This window comes from Ostrea edulis, chromosome 7 (assembly GCF_947568905.1).
Source record: "Ostrea edulis chromosome 7, xbOstEdul1.1, whole genome shotgun sequence".
Lineage (NCBI taxonomy): Eukaryota > Metazoa > Mollusca > Bivalvia > Ostreida > Ostreidae > Ostrea > Ostrea edulis.
The window spans coordinates 71,545,056-71,567,599 of NC_079170.1; the positions used below are offsets into that span (position 1 = coordinate 71,545,056).

At 35.4% G+C, this 22,544-nt stretch overlaps 1 protein-coding gene across 2 annotated transcripts in view; it reads left to right on the top strand.

Moving 5' to 3' along the window:
- The first annotated feature begins 3,525 nt into the window (after positions 1 to 3,525).
- The window catches only part of LOC125667552 (uncharacterized), a 32,419-nt gene continuing 13,400 nt past the window's right edge, over positions 3,526 to 22,544 (top strand). The window contains exons 1-2 of one of the 2 annotated variants that reach the window (XR_008797270.1): positions 3,526 to 3,882; positions 19,997 to 20,635. Coding sequence is in view for 1 of the 2 variants with exons in the window: in XM_056145264.1 (XP_056001239.1) it covers positions 20,023 to 20,635 (613 nt within the window). In the remaining variant the exon portion in view is untranslated. The remainder of the gene's footprint in view (positions 3,883 to 19,996; positions 20,636 to 22,544) is intronic. The other variant, XM_056145264.1, reaches the window with a different exon arrangement.

Consider the following 22,544-nt stretch of genomic DNA (forward strand, 5'->3'; position numbering starts at 1 on the left):
AAATTGAATTCATTTCGATTTTTATTATATTTTATTTTTCCAAAATATTATAGTGAAGAAATGAAATGATGAGTCCCTTATAAATATAGTATGAGTAGGACAATATTAGAAAGATATTTCATTTAATAAAATCAATTTGAACTAGGTAATGGGTGACATTAATTTTTATTTGCAATCGCAAACCCAATGCATACAATGTCGCATTAAAGCATTCAGTGGTGGATGTAGAGAGGGATGGATTGCATCCCCCAGTTAAAGTTTTTATAATTAAAATATCTCTCTCCACTTGTTTTGTAGAATGCCCCGTTAATCATCACTTTGCACTTTGTTTGGGATCAAACAGGATGATGCGTCGGGGTTGATGGAAACCTGATCCTCGTTAATTAAAGTGTCACTCACTGATCATCGTGTCTTGTCACAAATCTCAGTGTCTCTTTTCAGTTTCAGTGTCCAAATTCTTCAAAATTTAGGGCCTTTTGGGAAAAGAAACATACTTAATCCCTGTCCCGATTTCACATTGCAGTTCAAAGCAGCGCATTGTACCATAAATGCAGGGATTTTATATGTAAACACTATAAAAGCCTATAGCAATGCAATGGAAAGTTCATAAGCTACGAGCGATAACTCACGTCACAACACATTTATCGATCGCTCAGGTAAAAGTTTGATAGCGCCGTGTAATTCACGCCAAATGATTTTTATCAAAATTGCCTTCGAAATTAATCCATAAGTGTACGACAGACATTTTTCTGTATAAAACTCAAGTTTTAGGAAAATCATCGTACTTGACCTTTAACCAATAGAATGCTTTCTTTGTTGTTTCATCGGGTAATGAAGGTAGCTAGCACTGCGTAAACGGTTTATGCAATTTTTTTCTGCAGTGATTGCTACCTTCATCACCCGATAAAACAACGAAGAAAGGCATTTTATTGTTTATATTCATTTTTCATGTATCAATTAAAGATATAAACTACAGTAGATATCATATGGTTGACGCATCTGTTACGTAAAATAGAACAGCAAATGCACCCTTTGACCTTGATGACACTCCATATTTGGTGATTTTGCAGACAGATGGTACACAGGCACTTGTTTCTGTAAATGACTTATGACCTCTTATAGTATACAGAGGTCATACGTCATTTACAGAAACAAGTGCCTGTGAGATGGTACTAGAAAACCAGATCTAATTAGTTTTAATTTTTTGGCATAGAATTGTGATATTGATTTATTTAAGGTGAAACATCAAACATACACACGCACACACAATACACAATGCGACGTCAAAGTGAGATTAGTTTGGTTAGGCTGTCAGACTCTCGATCGAAAGGTCGTGGGTTCGAATCCTGGCCGAGGCAGGGCCGACGTTGTGTCCTTGGGAAAGGCGCTTTACACGAATTTCCTCACTCCACCCAAGTGTAAAAGGGGTACCTGGCTATAGACAGTGAAAGATATTGTCAGAATGTTAGTGCTCCAGCACCTGTAACGGCACGGCAGTTTGCACTGTATGCTTCCCAGGAGGCTGAGAAAGTTCTAGATTGATATAAGGTCTGTTGGGGTAATAATGTATTGCAAACCGCTTTGAGCAGCACACGCTGGAAAAAGCGCTATATAAAACCAATCACGTTTATTTCCCATCCCCGGGTCTGACTTTTGAAACAGACCAGGCAGGCAGGTGCGCATTTTTTTTTTTTGAAAATTTTCTTTGGAAACGCCTATGAAAAAGCAGCTGAGAGCACCGATAGTCATTTGCAATACTGTACATCAGAAGAAGAGTATGCCATGTATTAGTCGAGCTTGTTTTTATGTTGGTCACTGGATTGACATGTCTGCTGGCATTTATAATTCATATCCTGGACATGTTAGTGTGAATGCACTCGGTGGATGCAATATTTTGGTTTACTTTATGAATACAATGTACTTAAATAGAAACATTACATCTTTTCAAAGAAAACATTAAAAACAAAAACATTTATTTTTGACTTAGCAGAATCAGAAATGTACTTATTAAAAAAATAACATTTGTTCATGAAAACCTAACTCGAAAGTCACGCCGTTTGTTAGCTTATCCGACACAGTGACAGAGACCTCGTCCTACTTATCTATGTTGTGATCATCATCTGCGGTTAAATCATTAGAATAACTGTACAGTCGATTTACCACAATCGGAACCACTTTTGATGTTTGTTTCTTATCCTTACAGTATACGACAATGCGATCTCCGTGTCGCTCATCTTTGAAATCTCCCGACAACATTGAAACTTCGAGAGATAAATCCCGGCGACTTCCAAAAATAGGGAAAGTAAAATTTGGAACGGACACGATTTTTATTCCAGAAATTAAAAAAAAACGCGATTTTTTGGTAAACATTTTTTTTACCCGTCCGGGGGAGGGGAAACAAACGTATTTTTATTTTTAGCCTTAGTCATTTGTACTACTTCCATCATTTTTTATGAGGTGAAATTAATAAAATGACGCAAATTGTTAAGGGTTTTTGGAAAAAAAAAAGTTCTCCCAATAAAGTAATTGAAGAAATCTAAAGATTCTGTCATTTATTTCTCCGGGAGTGGAAAAAAATTGTTGCTTCTTTTATCGCTTAGTACATTTTTTTAAACAAGATACCACGATTTACCTTAGATTTGAAAATTTTAGAGGGGCGTCGGCTGTAGTACACGCACTCTTTTTCAATATTTCAATCCACTTTGATATACACTATAAATAGTGTGCTTCTTTTTAAACTTCGGTTATTGAAGCATATTCGTTATATAATTAATTGAATAATTTTATAATTCAGTTATTTGATGATGCATACGTAGCAGTCCTTTGTAATTTATCGAAGAGAAACGACAATTTTTAACATTATCATTTCATCACCAAGACGATTAAAGACGGCATTTATCATAATTCCTTTTTTATAATCAAAATGTAAAAGCATACGTTTGGGGGTACATTATATACTTTATGGAGTATAGTTTCTTTATTTTCAGAGTTTAGATTTTTATTCAAAATTGTATGGCTCTTGGGTGGCCAGAGCTGGGCAACGGAATCAATGATTAATTTTATAATTATTACTAATTACCGACAGACATAATCAACTATAGTTTTACATGTACGCGTACGCTGTTTAGGTACGAATTTACCAAACTAAGGGGACCTACTTGTTCCGATTAAAACATCACGATCACAAAATGCAGCAGTTTTTCTTATTATGTGGGCATAATCGATGTTATTCGAGCCGCGGAATTTACGATAGCATTTATTCCGTATGTGTGACCTTTAAAAACGGAATACACATAACATGATTAGTTAACATGTGTAAAAATTTAAAAATATTAGTATCTAGTTAGTCTGTGTGCCGACTATATATAATTATATATCTTTATACATATAACCATGATAATGATATTGTTAAGTACGGGGATCGAAGAACATGATTATGCCACTTTTAAAACCCAGTATTTACAAAGGGGCTGTGGAAATAGGTCAGTGTCTTCGACCGTGTTTGGGTTCCGACATTTACAAAACGTACTAGGTTTTCCGTTTTTTGGCAGGTGAAAACTCTGGTACGTTTGTAGAAGAATTTTCAGAAAAGTTTATGTACCTAGGTGACGAACAGTAACTTCTGCAAATTATGTGTCATTAAGAGAGAAATCTCAAAAAATCGCTATCCGGGACTTTCGGGTTTCGGCCGTACTACATTTAACACTCAGCATACCACCCACCCGTGGAAAAACCCGAATGCGTAACATTTACATGACAACGACAGGGGTGGTTCAAACTAAAATACCTTAAGTTTCTTGACGATCAGAACTTTATGAAGAACGCAGGGAACTGACTGTTTATGGCAAAAGGATATGCAGTTATCAATGAACACACAATCAGGTAAATATATCAATGTATATATACAATTTTACTTTCGGTTAGGGGGATAGGAAAACCCGAATATAGATAACACCCTCGTTTCCACAGAAGTTAAGTTTGATTCTTATTCAGACACGGTTTTACGTACCCTCCTGTGTGGGGGTGTTGCTAAAACGTGGAACGGAAAATGAGACGGAACGGAAAACATTATATGCATTAATGTTATGAGGTCAACATTTTGTAAAATAAAAAGTTCATCATGAACAAGGAAAGCAGAAATTACACACAGAGAGCGGGAAGTCATTCACAAAATCCACCGTTTCATATACTTCATAGTAATAAATATGTATCTTAAAATCATTAACTTACCATGAAAAATATTAATAGAGAAAATATTTTTTTTTAAATCATACTGAAAAAGACTTGAATTTTCAAATTTCATATTGATAAAAGCCCCCCCCCCCCCCTTCCCTCCCGAAAACAACATTGTAAAAGATAAAATAAATCTTTCAACAATTTTCCCCAAAGATAGCCTTCTTAAATCGAACTTGCTTTTATTTTTAATTTAGTTCTACTTCGGGTATAATATATGACTGTATGTATTTATGTATCACATCAAGTTTTAAAGCGAACGAGTCCAGTGTGTATTTAATGGTTTGGCTCGTTTGGGATGAATTTATGTGAAAGTTCGTATATTTACCGATATCATGCGGATTAGTGTTGAACCCGAAGAGATACAGCGGAAAAGAAAGATTGAAACAGAACTAATAAAAACTAAGGTGAAGTTTACGATCCACAGTATGAGGAATTAACAGATATGAAATAGCCAAAAGACTAACTGACAATTTCTGCTTGAATGGAATTAAAAGGTTGTGTTATCATTAATCTAAATATTCAGATACAAGTATTTAGAATAGACATAAACTGCTAGAAGTCCTAAAAAACAATATATCAAACACAAGATGTGTAACTTAATGCTGACTTAATAAGATCACGAATTGTCGTTGTTATATCCTGTTGTAAGTATACACATAATATTATGTGTAAATTTACACGTAAATGTGCGTTAATGACGTTTTACCATCAGATGGGGGGGGGGGCATATAAAGTACATGTGTTCTTTCCATTCTCTAGCTATAGGTGGCATTGCTCGCTAGCACATCTGTCAATGCCGACATTTCGAAATTCTTGCAAAACGCTTTATAAATTCTTCTACAAACATTTCACTTCGCTTAATCGATTAATGATGTAGAATTTTAAGATAAAATTGTTTTATCTCTTGTATACTCTTGTATACAAATTCCTAGAATTTGGATTTTAATCATAATAATGTATTTATTAGTGTCCAGGAGTCCGTGTTTGCCCGAGTATCTATTTCGTATTGCTTATGCAAGGTGAAGATAACGAACAGTGATCAATCTCATAACTCCTATAAGCAATACAAAATAGATAGTTGGGCAAACACGGACCCCTGGACACACCAGAGGTGGGATCAGGTGCCTAGGAGGAGTAAGCATCCCCAGTTAACCGGTCACACCTGCCGTGAGCCCTATATCCTGATCAGGTAAACGGAGTTATCCGCAGTCACAATCAGTGTGCCAAGAACGGCTTAACAATCGGTATGAAGCACGTCAGACAGCATTTGACCCAATCAAGGTTGTACTGACGCACTAGATCGTTATAACGACCATAGAATTTGCGAAATGCTGACTTCAATCGAGACTGTTGAAACCCTGTGCCATCAACTTGTTTGTCAGTAGCTTACCTCGATTTAAAAACTGACTAAACGCTGAACAAGCTCTTGCATATCGAATCAGTTGAGATATATAAAAACCATATGCAGGTGATAATGGAATATTGCTACATAAATATGGGAAGTTGACGATGGAGAAGATGAAATCATCCCGTTTGTCATACAGTTGTGTTGTCAGTTTGCCGTTAATGTCTACTTTCAATAAAATATCTAAGTATGAAGCAGAAGTGGACGACTCTGTGGTGTTATGAGATTCATCACTGTTCGTTATCTTCGCCTTTCATGAAAGCTTCCTGACAAAGTGCAAATTTGAGTGTGTTCAAATCATGGCTCCTGTGGTAGGTTGGGGCCACAATAGGGAATCAAAGTTTGTTCAAGTCATGCCCCCCCCCCCCCCCCCAAGTGGAAGTTGGGGTCATAATAGGGGATCAAAGTTTTACATGGTGATAAATAGAAAAAAAAATCTTCAAAAATCTTGTCAAGAAACATTGGATCAGAAAACCTGACATTTACTACATGAAAGCTTCCTGATATAGTGCAGATTTAAGTTTGTTCAAATCATGGCTCCTGTGGTAAATTGCCCGGGGCCACAATAGGGGATCAAAGTTTTAAATAGAAATATATAGAGAACATGTTTAGAATTAAAGAACCATTGCGCCAAAGAAGTTCTTTTACATGAAAGCTTTCTGAGATAGTGCAAATTCAAGTTTGTAAAAACCATGGCCTCCAGGGTTAGGTTGCCCATATAGGGACTAAGTTTCTCTCTCTCTCTCTCTCTCTCTCTCTCTCTCTCTCTCTCTCTCTCTATATATATATATATATATATATATATAAGCACTGAGAAGGCCACGACACTGTTGGTATTTAAAACTCAAATTTTTTACGCAACCCGCGTCTTTATCAAGAGACATATATTACATAAACAAATAACACACCACGAAAAACGACAAGTATCAATAAACTACATTGGTAACAAGAATAATACACTGTTGTACTAGGTGATAAAAATGGTGGTTTTGTTGTAAAGCGTGTTTACTGACGTCAGATGGTGTAGAAAGTTTGTACCATGGTCGGGTCGGGATGAAAATAGAATTATTCTTGAAATTACAGAAATCAGATAAATTTAGAGGGAAAACTTCTAAAACAATGTGATTATGAAATAAAATAGTGGGGAGATAATGATATGGAGTGATTAAGTTCAAAACAATAGTTGGTAGTCCGTACCATTGATGCTTCAGATATGGTAAATAGTGCTGGCAACGAAAAATAATATGATTGCTAGAAGAACACGATTAAACAACAAAGTCAATCAAAAGACACAGATCTCACATTAAAATCAACAATCCAAGAGGTGAATGGGAGAGAAGTCTAAGGAAAAAGATACTGTATTATCTTTTTCAAGTTAAAATATTTTTCAAGGTCAGACAATTTAAAGCCCATTCTAGAAATTCTAATATCGCAACATAAAGATCTATGCGAATTCGAACTTATGTTAATTTGGAATAATGTTTTAACATTGTTTAGAGGTCTCAAGATGATAAATAAATAATATACTAATCTTCAAGGTCAATACCTTTTTTCTTATTGTCACCCCCCCCCCTTTTAAAAAAGAGAAAAAAGCCGCAATGTCAAGACTAGAATATGAGAGAGAGAGAGAGAGAGAGAGAGAGAGAGAGAGAGAGAGAGAGAGAGAGGGGGGCAATATAAATTCATGATTGTAGTGATTTCTATTGATGTTCTAACATAATAAGGACGTATTGAATGCCAAACAATAATTGCTATATTGGATATATATATATATATATATATATATATATATATATATATATAATGTCTTTTCACCTTGGAAAAACCGAAACAATTTTATTTGGACCACCCCAAAAATTGAAAAGTGTTACGAGTTTTAAAATTCTATGTAATGGTCATGAAATCAAAGCATCTGATAGTGTTAAATATTTAGGTGTATAGATAAATTTCTATCATGTGAAAATATTGTTTCAAGCATCATTCAAAAGGTAAATGCTAGACTTCATTTTTTTTTTACAGAAATGCATCTTGCCTAAATTTACAGCCAATAAAGATCTTATATTCTGCATTAATACAATGCTATTTTAATTATGCATGTTCTTCTTGGTATTGTGGTAATGGCAAACAACTTTAACAAAAATTGCAAGTAAACCAAAACAAAGTTTTATTTCATGGTAAAGCCCCACATTATCTCTATGATCAACTTGATCTAAACAATAACACTACTAGAAGTGCTACAAACAAAATTTTTTAGCATACCTATATAAGATAAAAGGCAAATAATCTTCTTGTTTTTTTTTTACAATGCTATCAAGGATTGGAATAACTTACCATTAGGTGCAAAAGAGTTGTCAACTAAGCAAAGTTTTAAAAAAGCTGTAAAGTCCTTATTAGACGGCAAGGCAAGGGGCATAACCAGATAACATGTCCAATTTTGTTTAATACTTCCTAGTATTTTTTTTTTACAACTAGTATTTTTTTTATCACTTTAGTATTCTAGTATAAAATATGTCTGGAGCTTGTCATTTTTCACTGCATTATGCAACTATTAATCAAAACCTGCCAACATTCCAACTGTTAGTAATGTAATGGTTATTCTTTTTGTCTGTTGATCATATATATTGTATAAATATAAGGACCCCATTGGAAATAAACTAATTTCAACTTTTATGGGTTATCCTTAGGTTAAGATATCATTTGTCATGTTATTCATAGTCACTTATTCTTTAACTGTTATACGTGCATGGTGCTATAGATTATGACAGGTTTCAATTTGTTAGGTCACCTGAGTAAACTCAGGTGACCTTTAGATTGCAATTGGTGTTCGTCCGTCGTCGTCCGTTGTGCGCCGTGCGTTAACAATTGAACATTTCTAACTTCTTAATATCTACCAGTCCGATTCTTTTCAAATTTAATATAAAGCAATATATCATTGGGACAAGGGCGATATGAATTGAAAATCGCGGGACTCCAGCACCCCTGGGGCCCTAGTGGCGGGGCAAAAACTGCCCAAAATTGACGAATTCCCCAAAATCTTCTCAAGAACCACACATATAAGAAAAACTAAATGCATGGTGATGTAGAGCAGGAAGACCTCTGCAAAAATGGTAAATTTCATGATCCCCAGAGTAGGAGTTGTGACCCCAGGGCGGTGTCAAACTTGTTATATAGTGTTTATGTGTAAGACTCTTAACTTACATCTTCTTTAATGCTATTGATTCTAAATTGAAAGTAAACAGATGTTTAAGAAGAACAGGTAGTCCTTTACCAGAATTGTAAATTGATTATTCCAGGGGTAGCGGTTTTGGTATCAGGGCGGGGCCAAAATTGTCAGTTATTAATGTGTGAACAATAGACATTTTTAACTTCTTCTTGATAACCATCTTTCCAATTCTTTTCAAATTTGGCATGAAACATATTTGGAACAAAGGGACTATTAATTGTAAATTTCAATATTCCTGCACCCCTGGGGTCTTCGGAGCAGGGCAAAAACTTCCCCAAAATAATTTTTTTTCAAAAATCTTCTCAACCACACACATATAAGAAGAATTAAATGCATAGTGATGTAGAGCAGGTAGGTTTCTATCAAAATTGTAAATTTCATGATCTCCTGGGTAGGGATTATGACCCCTAGGGTGGGACCAAATTTGTTATATAGTGTTTATGTGTAAACCACTTAAATAACATTTTCTTTAGTGCTTTTCATACTAACTTGAAACTAAATGGATAGAGGAGGTAGTCTTTTACCAAAATTGTAAATTTGATTTTCCCCAGAGTAAGGGTTTTGACCCAAAGGTGGGGTCAAACTTTGTATATATAGTATTTATGTGGAAGTTTGCTGATACTTTATAAAATCTAAATGCATACTTGGGAATAACAGACAAGGATATTTTTTTTTTCATATCAGTCTTTAATTCCAAAATGCATTACTATTTCGGGGTAAAGTCTCCACAGAGACCCCCTTATAATCTTTACCTAGGGTGCCAGGGGCTCCCTGGATTAGATGTATATAGGCATAGGTATACATATATATAAATTTATACATATAAATATCTACATATACAAAACACAAACATATATGCATACTCATTCAAACACAGACTCATATAGTATACTGTTATATAACAAAATTTATTAACATGTTATGGCTAAAAAATGTTGTTATTTTTACGGAAAAACAAACCAACAACACAACAATATAATAATGTACATAAAGAACCTGAAACTGCCATGTGCGGGGTTAGCAATTCAAAAGTTCATATCACAAATAGCAGACAAGGATATACAAAAAATGGTGAATTCCATTAAGACACGTTAAAGGAAAGTTAAATAGAACAATTTCAACAATGCTTAAGAAGTTACTTGAGGAAATCATGACAAAAGCCAAATATGCAACCAACTGGTGCACATTGTCTAAAAGGCGTAATGAACCACAGTTCTGTTCAAAAAACAAATCAAGTGTCTGTTTCTATCCCATTTGTATTTGCTGGGAAGTCTAACAACAAATGTGTGTTCTGTAACTGTAAAACCGGCCTCAGAGTTGTACCAAGAGAGGGGAGAGTTCATGCTTTTATCATATCCGATATATTAGTACCAGTAGGTTGTATAAATGCTGTTCAAAAACATTTGTTGGGGGAAAACGGAATCCAAATTAAAGCATTTATACAGCACCATACAGAAAACGCTATTCCAAATTTGATTTACACCACAAAACATGTGAGGTTTCTCATTCACATCAGTAAATATGTCAATGGAAATGTGGAGAACATACTGTTGGATGTTGCGAGCATATATGCAGTGTCATTTGGTACCTTATGTACTCCAGGCATCAGTGTAATTATGAGTTTGTTAAATACCGCGTAATGTCTGATAAACATGATGCTGGCTGTGAAACCAATTCTGATGATGATCTGGATTCAATATCATTCTTTGAAGTATGATCTATATATTTGTTTTGAATTCTAAATATTTTGGACAGCGTTTTAGTACGGTACTGTGTAACTACGGTTACCATCAATGTGGATTTTAAACTCCCGATTCGCAATAGGTTCCCAATCATGAAAAGGCTATATTGTTCATCCATCTTCTTTGTATGCAGTCATCCATGATTTCTGCTGCAGTTCTAACTGAAAGCACTATTTTAAAAAGCCACAAATAAAACAGTGAACGCATCCGAGTTGGTGATGGCTGGTGAAAGCCGAGAAGTCAAATATATGGAAAAAAAGATGTGCAGACTATTTTTGAAATACAAATAAGAAATATTTAACTGAATGAGAGTTGGATCCCATTAGCATAAGTGCCAGGGGTCTGCCCAGACTGTCTGCATACCCTTGAACCATTTAGATTGTGTAAGTACATTCAGAAGTAAATATTTTTGATATATCAATAAACTTAAACTATATAAATAATGTTGATATTTTGGTAATGATTTAATTTTTTTTTAAATCATCACACCATTTTCCTGTCAAAACATATTCAATAGTAGTGTTGCTCTGACAACCAATTTGATTATAGATACTTGTATAGCATAGTGTCAGAAAGGAGTGTGAAACTTGTGAATTGTGTTTTATGCTATATGTTTCATTGAATAAAAAAACACAATACATTAAAAATTGTTCATTAGGTATATACATACATACAAACAGAGATACCAAGGATAACCAATGAAAACTCGAAAGCTTACTTTCAATGGGTCCTTCATTGCACGGTTGTTGACGCTAGGGGGTCATTTATATGGGAGCTAGGAATCAGAAGTACTCGGGGGAAGCCCGCGTGTCCGAGCGGACGACCGTCATACCCTCTCACATACAACCACTGCTGATCACGGGGATCAAATTCGGGTCAACGCGGTGAGAAGCAAGAGCGTTACCCGGACACCCCGTTTCTTATAAAATATCTGGACATGATCCTCATCAACCAATGATAGGTGAAATACATGTCTGATGATTGAAAGTTTACTTGCAGTCCAATTTAAGCAGAACTGATATTGAAAGTATGAAATTCGATAGAGCATTTATCGTTATAGAAATAATAGGGGGCGAAGCCCTCTCACGACCCGAAGGGTCGTGAGGAAGCTCTCACTATAAGTAACACGTATATATACGTATTTAAAAGGAAAATATAGAAAATTAATGAAAAATTAAACCATGCCTATTGAACTTAATGTTGGTCCCAATGGTGTCGATTCTAATATCAGCTTGGGGACATTTATTTCTCCATTTTGAATCTCGTGTACCCAAGTTCACCTCGTTCTGATATGTTACATTTAACGCGATTGTACCATGTCACATATGTTTGTGAATTTGCTAAACACCGACGCTAGATATCATATGACGTCACAATCCACTGTTTACATCAGTTTCCCACATTCAATGAATAAGCACACGTTAGGTACTAACTTCGGGGTGTGTTTTGTCCATTGTGGATCTAGATACTAATGCCAATACTTTTTGCTTTGCCCTCAAACACGGCCACGCCGTCAGACATATTAGGTCATGATTGATTAATAGCGAGCGAAGTTTGCGTCGCGACGACCTTTCTCCAATGATTACACATAAAAGTCGCGCGATTTGCTCTTCATCGGCTGAAAAAAGATGAGTATTATCCGTAATGCTTCTGGCAAACTGTCGCCGTCACTGTGGTATTATACTTCATTGACAATCCTGTAATTAAAATGTATTGATTAGATTGTTTAGAAAGTACCAGAAACGTTTTTAAATCCAAGACATACTTTCTCATAGATTCGAACGTTTTGTTACTGTTTGGTTTGAAAGAAGAAAAACAAGCATCGCAGCTAATATGACGTCACAATGAAACTGTTAACATCCACCGCGTTATGTTCCCCATGTTAAATGAAGAGGCCGATATAATGCCTCTAAGTCAGGTTACAAGATGTTTATGAGATTTGCTCGGCCCAACGGTCACATCTTACATCATATTAGGTTTAAGTTAAACTTGTTAGAGTTTACAATCTTTTTGCATATTCTGAAAAAAATAATTCTTACCTACCTACCCTATTTTTTTCTGGATCATTAGCGGAAACTCAACAGTTTTGTCTTTGGCCGACAGCTGATAAAAGATAAGTACTACCCGTAATGCTTCTGAAAAAAATGTCGCCATCACTGTTGTATTCTTTATGGACAACCCCGTCATTAAAATAATTTGAGAAAGTACCATAACAGTTTTTTTAAATTCCAGACAAGCTTTCTCATAGCTTCGTGTGTTTTCTTTCGTGGTTTAAAAGAGGAAGAAAAAAACAACAACAATGTAGCTAATATGACATCAGAATATAACTGTTTACATCCACCCAAACTCCCCTTCTAGGCCTCATTAGGTCACCTACGTATAGACCTCTCCTATGTGACGCACTACAATACACAGATTTGTATTTTATGAATCAGTGTTTATCATGCGGGCAAATAACACGAAAGAAGTAGTTCGTAGTTAAAGCTTGAAAGTATTGACATTAAAGACCCAACTTTAAGTTAACGCCCCCAAATTTTACCTGTGTCGCGATCAATGATAAGACGCTGGTCAATCAAACTTTTAACAATAGAGCTTAGATTGATTGACGTTTGCAGAGACCGTGGTCTACAGCTACCTGAGAAAGATGTTTAGAATATTTTAATTTCTAACGTCCCCTATACAATGCAATTTATCATTGTATTTTCTCTCTCCATCTTTATACATGTATTATAGGTTAAACAATCAGAAATCAAACAATAATAATAAAAAAGAAAAAAAAACCAAACAAACATAAGTTATTGGAATATTTTTTATTAATGATTTATTGTGGCTTTATATTTATAAAAACATGAACAATTCTTTATTGGCGCAGCACATCAACATGTATAATGGTTATATTGCCCATGCGTAAAACTGTTACAGTAGTTTAAAAAATGCTTCTGTTTGAGATACCACATGGAGTATAAATTACACAATCAGAAATCAAACAACAGTAAAAAAGCATAAATAAGTTATTGAGATATTTCTATTTATAATTTATCACGGCTTTATATTGAGAGAGAGAGAGAGAGAGAGTTACTGAGATATTTCTATTTATAATTTATCACGGCTTTATATTTATAGAGAGAGAGAGAGAGAGAGAGAGAGAGAGAGAGAGAGAGAGAGAGTTGTTGAGCTATTTATAATTTATCACGGTTTTATGTTTATAAAGAGAGAGAGAGAGAGAGAGAGAGAGAGAGAGAGATGTGTAAAACTGTAGCAATACTATAGGTGAAATAATATGGCATGGCAATAGTGTTGCATACGTATGACAATAATTACTCATTTAGTCAATGATTGAGAGTAAGGGAGAGAGAGAGAGAGAGAAAGGGGGTAGACTAGCTATGTGCCAGCTTTTGTTTGGGATACCATCGTTACACAAACACTACGTCCACAGAAACCCTAAAGAGAGAGAGAGAGAGAGAGAGAGGAGGGGGGTATACTTCGTGTCAGCTTCTGTTTGGGATGCCATCGTTACACAAACACTACGTCCACAGAAACCAGAGAGAGAGAGAGAGAGAGAGAGAGAGAGAGAGAGAGAGAGAGAGAGAGAGAGAGGGGAGGGGGGACTTCGTGTCAGCTTCTGTTTGGGATACCACCATTACGCAAACACTACAGCTACAGAAACCCTACAGACAGCCCATATTAAGGGGTATCTTGACCATTCTTCATTTGGTTGTACATGTACACAGATCTACTTGGATTTATTCATTCTCTCGAAACATGGATATTTTACCTACTATACCCACGACACCGCGAACTCCCAGGACACGCCGGGTAATATTATATTTAGGAAATTATTTATATACGATATATAACAATTTAATTAGAAGTTTTAAAAAGCAAAGGTTTAGAAATGGGCTAAAGCTGTCATTTGCAATCCATAAATATGACCAAGTTTGAAGGTTTACGGGAAATAGAAATGCGGTATGCATGTAGGTAGAAATTTTAATTATTTTTTTTGGCACAAATGAAGACACTAAGCATAATTTGTAATAACCTGGGAAATTTCCTGTGTATATCATAAAAATATACACAACAACTGATCTCTTGGCCAGGTAAATTCCAGGTAAATAACATTGACCATGGATAAGCTCCACCCACATTCAGTCATCCGTGGAGCAACCGTACGGTGTTTTTTTTTTTTTTTTTTTTTGGTCTTTAAGCTCTTTAGAGCTCTATAAATCTGTGGATTTTATTTTAAACATAGAATGATCAAAATATCATTAAAAATGGGGAGACTGTTCAAATTATAATGTAAAGTAATGAACTTGATGTTCACGTTCTTGTTTTGAACTGTTTACGTTTGACGTTATGTATTTTCGTCATTCTATAGTGCCGTCACACAGTATACTCGGCGTAAGAAATCCTCATAATGCCTAACTGGAAGAGTTTGGTTTGTGAGCAAACGAACTCTAGCGGAAGTTTGTACATCCCCCCCATTGATCACTGTTGTTTACCAATCTCTCACCAGAGGGCGTTACGCTACGCTCCACAACACCTCTGTTATCGTCTGATTTACAAGAATTTTGTAAAACAGAACGTCTTTGAAAATAAAATAAATCTGCATCATTTTCATAAATGAAACATAAATTTATGAGTTAAAAACACATTGGTAGGTATCGAAACGCTGTATTACGTTAGTGTAACCTCCATATTTATGGAACTATTTTGTCTTGTCAAATGTATTAATTTCTCTTTCACTTCGTAACTATGGACTCTACATAAAAGTACATTAGAAAAACTATTAGATTATAATGATGAAAATCTGACATTACACAAAGAACAGAAACGTGTTTTTCTGTTGGAGTCAAAGACGCTATTTTGTCCGTGAGATCATGTGGTTAGCCGAACTATTTATCAGACGATAACAGAGGTGAAAGTGAAGCTTGCGTAGCGCGCCCTCTGGTGAGGGAATGTGTTGGTTACCTTCACCTTTCATCCATCACGTTATATTTCCCGCGTTAAATGAAGAGGCGGATAAATTGTCTATAAGTTCCTGTTGCAAGATGTGTTAATGGGCTTTGCTTGTCCTAACGCTCACACCTTATAACATATCAGGTTGGTGGCTTGAAAACCTGGTATAGTATGGAAGTCTTAAATATGGCTGCGACGTGACGAGTTCGCTCCAATGATTACACATTTGAGTGATGTGATTTGCTCTTCATCAGCTGAAAAATGATAGAATATCACTGTCACTACGGTACACTTCATGGACAACCCCGTCGATAAAACAAATAAATAATTTGGAAAGTACCACAGACGTCTTTGTTGATTAGCTTGAAATTAAGAAAAGAAAAAAAAAACCCAGGTAATATCGATGATATCACAATGCATTGTTTACATCAACGGTGCTATATATTTCCCGCGTTAAATGAATAGGCGGATTTTGAAATGCATAATGTCGGGTTGCAAGCTATATTATGTGTCTTCGCTCGTCTTAACGGTCACACGTAATACCGATATTTGCTGAAAATTGTGAAATTCAATTTTATTTGATATTCAAACCTATTTAAGCAATTATTCTTCAAACGATCTGGAATGATTTTATCCAAAATATTCAGCTAAAATATTTATGGGGATATAGAATAGATGTTTGTTCACATCGACATTTATTTATTGTTTTAAAATCTTTACAAGTATGGAAGTGAACGTGGTTCTATTTGATTGACTATACCTAACATGGCTACGCCAAGAAATGAAATCATTTGAAGCTGTCAGTTTTCGGGTCATATGGGGTTTTGATGAATGTTTGATTAGAGGGTATGTTTGATTAGAAGGTATGTTTGATTAGAAGGTATGTTTGATTAGAGGGTATGTTTGATTAGAAAGTATGTTTAATTAGAATTAGGTATGTTTGATTAGACGGTATGTTTGATTAGAAGGTATGTTTGATTAGAAGGTATGTTTAATTAGAGGATATGTTTGATTAGAAGGTATGTTTGATTAGAGGGTATGTTTGATTAGAAGGTATGTTTAATTAGAAGGTATGTTTGAACACCAGTATAGTGGGAAGATGTATTAAGAATTCTTTCCTATTAATTTTTGAGACGGTGATGTAAATATACTATGACATAGTTATGTCCTGGCTGTGCAAATTTTTGCTGCCGTAATGTTTTTATAAGGTGTGTCTCTGTACCTGTCTGGCCTTAAGGTAGCTGTCCCTAATTTCCCAGAGTGCTTCAGATCTGCAGCTATGTATATCATAAATGCTAGCTTTTGAAAATTCCCATGAGGGGTTTGTACAAATCATCATTTCAAAGCAATGCTCTAAATGTGCGACATTTTGTTGTGAGATATCTATCTTTTCTGTAATCTATGCATGGCCTCAATTAAATAAATAGTTGTTGATTTGGTGATGCTGACCCACACTTTAACCTGCTGGGTGGGTAGATAGGAATATTTTTAGCTCACCCGAGGTGAAAGCACAATTGAACTATATTCTGATAAACTTTTTCTGTCTGTAAACTTTTTCTTCTTCTCTCAAGCGACTCGGCCAATTTCAATCAAACGTGGCACAAGTTATATCCTTCGCTGAAGGGAATTCAGGTTTGTTGAAATGAAGGGCCATGTCCCCTTCAAAAGGGAGGTAATCACAAAAATAGGAAGGGGTCCTTTAAAAATCTTCGTGTCATTAGAACCACTGAGTCAGAAATGGAAGTTTCCTGACATAGAGAAGATTTATTAATAAGTTTCTTTTTTGCTGGGCCAAGGTGATTCAGGTGAGTGATGTGGCCGATGGGCTTCTTGTGGATTTGTGTGTGTGTGGAGATCGCAGGACTTACCTTAAAGAAAACTCTGAGATAATTAAAAACTTATAATACAATATTTTCTTTGCATTATCAGATTCTTTTATCGCAATTAATTTTACTCTGAAACAGAAAATTAAGTGAAAACTTGAATAGAAAAGGACCAATGCGCTTCAATTGATATGAAAATAGATATTTTGAAATGCTAAACATGTCATTAATGGAAAATATTCTAGATGAAACTGTAAATGATACATATATGTACATTTTTTCAGACAAGGATTTGGCATTCAAATGAACTTTTCTATATATATATCTAAACATGAATATTAAACACCTTAGGCTTCATTTATTCAGAACACAACTCCGGAAATCTGCCCTATTATGTGAAATATAAGGCCAATATATATATATATGTTGGTTTCCACTTTCCCAACCCTAACACATTTCTGTCGACCCTAACACATTTTTGTTTTTTTCATTCTCACACCTAAATATCAAACATTATATAGATATAGTAATCGGTATCTTACACACAAGTGCCATGAATATGGCTAATGATAATCATGGGGATCATTCGGCTCGGCGGAGTATTTGGAAAAAAAACCGTTGCCGAATATTGGCACAGTGAGTCCTTCATAATTCTTTATAAGTCAACTAAATTCAGCCAATTTAATGCAAACAATTATTGTGCACCTTCACAACAATGTTGTCTGCTTCAGTATAAAGCTATTTGTATAATGAACTAATTTTTCATAGCTATGTGCAATACATGTCTCACCGTTTAGTTAACTTAAAAATTAACACAACCAGTATTTCTTTTTCATTAAAAAATGGCAATATCCATGACAGTACATGCATATCAGGACGCACTAAATACCTGAAATTTTAAAAACCCTAATTTGCTCCAGCAACACAAATTTTGTCTCATATTTATTTTCAAAGTTTTATGTATGCAGTCAAGGAAGGCTATATATAAAATTCATGAACCCTGTCAAGCAAAATATGAAGCGTATATTGGTCAGGTATTAAATATTGGTCAGGTATTTTCATTCCTGGTTATTGGCATTTATTATCTTGTTGGTTTTTTTTTTTGTTTTTTTTTTTTGGTTTCTTCGGTGATTGTGTTTTTTTTTGGGTTTTTTTAATGATAGAATTTATACAATTTGATTAAATGTGTACATGGTACATGAGTTCCTTATAAAGTTAAAGAAATATACATTACCATTAAAATATTTCTTTAAAAATTCATCAATAAAACATCAAAAGTGTATCAATGACAAACTTTGTGCTTGGTAAAGTTGAGTCAGGGTCTTCGTAGTTCAGGTGATTAGTGCATCACGATATACGTCATGGAGACATTTTTTAATAGAAAAATTAAGTTATTGGCTTTATTTGGGGAGTTACATATCTATATGTTAAGTAGTGCATGACTAATAGTAATGGGAAGTTAGTTTAATAAACAAATATTAACTTATTGGAAGCAAATAGCATCCTTGCCAAGGTGTACAGTAATTGCTAGTACCGGCTGAAGTTGACTGGATTTCCAGACATGAAGGTTCATCGACAGAGTCAGTCCAAAGAATCTCAGCCGAGATTAGTCCAATGACGCCATGGAACTTTGTGCTGTCTATTAGATTTTACGAATGTCATGATACTACAACAACGGTATATATTTACTGACTTAAGAAGTCATTTAGTATGCACTAATACTAGATAGATTCCAAAACACAGAAACAGTTTTTGTTTACAGTACAGTGGAATATTTGTTTTGATTCATCATATAACTTTTATTTGATTACTAGATAATCACTGTATTTTATGCATATTAGAATACCGAATCATTAAAAAATAATTCAACGTATAGAATAAAAAAAACCAACTTTACATAACTACCGGTCCTTAAAAATGTGTAGGTAAAAGTGCATGAGAACCAACATACACACTTATTTGGCCTAAATGTAGATTGTAACCAAGAATTATTTACACATTCACTGATTTTGACTAAATGGTTAAAGGTCAAGGGTCAAACTGGACATAAGAATATACCATCCACTCGATATCTTGAGAACCCTTTGCTTGACAGGCATCAACCTTGGTACACTGGTACATCTTCGGAAGTAAATGGTTCCTATTTATTTTGAGGTCACATGGTCAAAGGTCAAACTGGACATAGGAAAATACTGTCCTCTTGATATCCTGAGAACACTTTGCTTGATATACATCAAACTTGATACACTGGTAGATGTTCAGAAGATGACCCCTATTGATTTCAAGGTCATATTGTCAAAGGTCAAGGGTCAAACTGGACATAGGAATATACTGTCCACTCAATATTTTGAGAACCCTTTGCTTGACAGACATCAAACTTGGTACACTGATACATCTTTCGGAAGCGATGACCCGTTTTGATTTTGATCTCATATGGTTAAAGGTCAAGGCTTTAACTGGACATAGTAATATATTGTCTCCTAAGGATTAGTTGCATTCTATGGGATAAATGATTGATTTTCTTTCAATAATCAGTGGTCATACCATATATATATATATAGATAGAAATCACATGTACATTACAATATTCATGTTTTCATTTCGCCCACAGATTAGTGCCTGACTTGGTAGAAGGTGATGGCTAGTGTATATGCATCGACGCTAGAGACAACAAATGCAAACAGAGCGTGTCGAGGCATACTCGGTTCCTGTACGGATGGTCTACGTGACTTACTGCGTCACCACGTCCCACTACACACATTCTCTAATGTCATAAAACAAAACAAACTCAATATTCCACATCTGACGGCTGTTCAGCGTGACCTAATTTTACCAAAGCATGGAGGTTATTCCGGAACATATGATGATATAGACATCTCATTATTGTATATCTTATTGAGAAACATAGCCAAGATATCTCCTCACTCCAAGGGCTGGGGCAAAGATCCCAACCCCCATGACAGGAGTCTCTCGGCCAACATAGAGAGGATTCGATTGGTCCGGAATCGTTGTGTTCACTCATGTGATCCATCCATGTCCATCACAGACTTTAACTCCATCTGGTCCACCATTAAATCGACAATGGTGGATCTTGATGCCTTCCTCATGAATGGAAACAAATATGAAAAGGCGGTGGATTTCCTATGTCACGAGTCGATGGACCCGCAAAACGACCTACATTACGAAGAAGAACTGAGGAAGCAGGTAGAGGAAGATAAGACAACCAGGGAAATGGTGGACAACCTTGAGAGTAAGTCAAGATTCTGTACTCAGTTTTGCAATACCAGAATATTACTGTATCATGTGATACTATATTGGTAAGTCATGATCAACAGTATATTTGACTCCACGTTTTTGGTACACTGTTTTTCCATATAATAGCTCTAAATCTTCAATGTTATTTCGGATTTCAAACATTTCGACTGAGCATCACTGAAGAGACATTATTTGTCGAAATGCACATCTGGTGCATCAAAATTGGTACCGTATAAGTTTTATATTAGTACTACCTATCATTGGGTCAAATGCTGCCTGATATATGTTTCATACCTATTGTTAGACCATTCTACACACGCCAACTTTGACTAAGGATTGCTTCGTTTATCTGATCAAAATATCTGGCTTACTCGTCCTAGGCACCTGCCTGATCCCACTTCTGGTATGTCCAGGGATCTGTGTTTTATCCTAATCTTAATTTTGTTTTCTTTATAGGAGTTTTGAGATTGATCATTGTTTGTACATTAGTATCAAAATCACTACTCAGCATATCATCAACTCAAAGGTACATGTATCAACATTATTATCTCGGCATATCATCAATCAATAAAGGTCACATCTGCATTATATCATGCATAGCTTTACAGCCGTACTGAATGAAATATGACATTTTCTCCAAGGTACAGAAACTGGGCATTGACACTTGACCTATTATAGGATCAAAAATGTATCATGGACAAAGTGCTGTGTACCTAGCATTCTTACATGTATTTACGTAGACCATCTGTCAAACTTCCTGTCAACATACTACATGTATTACAAATAGATTGTTGGTGAAGACACCCTGATGGTGTTTCCCTGGGTAATTTAACTCAGCATTTCACAAATTTATTTTACAAAAACAGCCTGTCTACAGGTTAAATGCTGTGTTTGACATATTTTATTCTATTTGTTAGGCCGTTCTTTCATATTAATTTTGACTACAGGTCACTCCATTTATCTGATCAAGACATAGGGCTCACGGTAGGGATGGCCGGTCGACAGGGGTTACTTATTACTCCTCTTAGGTACCTGATCCCATCTCTGACTTATGTCCAGGGTACATGCTTGTCCTAATCTTAAATTTTTATTAGTCCCCTACCGACGGAGTCGAAGGGGACTTTAGGTTTGTACTTTGTCTGTCTGTCAGTTTACGGATCAGTTTTCTGCACTGCAATATTTTCTCAGTTCTTGTAGATATTTATTTCATATAAAATTTGGTACATTACTTTGCCATTTCTGTAACAGAGCAAGCTTGAATTTGGTTTCGGTGCGTTGATTTTTACTACGTTAGGACCTTTGGACTTATAAAAATAGCATGGATTATCAGTTTTCCGTACTTTTGAGCTAACCTGAGCTAAAGGTTCAAGTAAGCTTTTCTGATCACTTACTGTCCGTCGTCTGTCTGTCCGTCTTTTTGTAAACTTTACACATTTTTGATTTCTTCTCCAGAACCGCTGGGCCAATTTCAACCAAACTTGGCCAAAAGCGTCATTGGGTGAAAGGTTTCAAGTTTCCTCAAATGAAGGGCCATGATAGGGTGGGGGTCATTTAAGAATCTTTTTAAGAACCACTGAGCCACAAGAGCTGAAATTTACATGAAAACTTCCTGACCTAGTGCAGATTCAAGTTGGTGAAAAATCATGACCCCGGGGGTAGGATGAGGCCACAACAGGGGATCAAAATTTTACATGCAGATAAACACTGTGTAGGTAAAAACTTTGAAAATCTTTTCAAGAACCACTGGGCTAGGAAAGTACAAGTTTACATGAAAATTTTCTGACATAGTGCAGATTCATTTTTGTTAAAATCATGGCCTCCGGGGGTAGGTTGGGGCAACCATAGGTAATCAAATTTTACATACAAATGCATAGAGAACATTTTTAAAGATCATTTTCTCATGA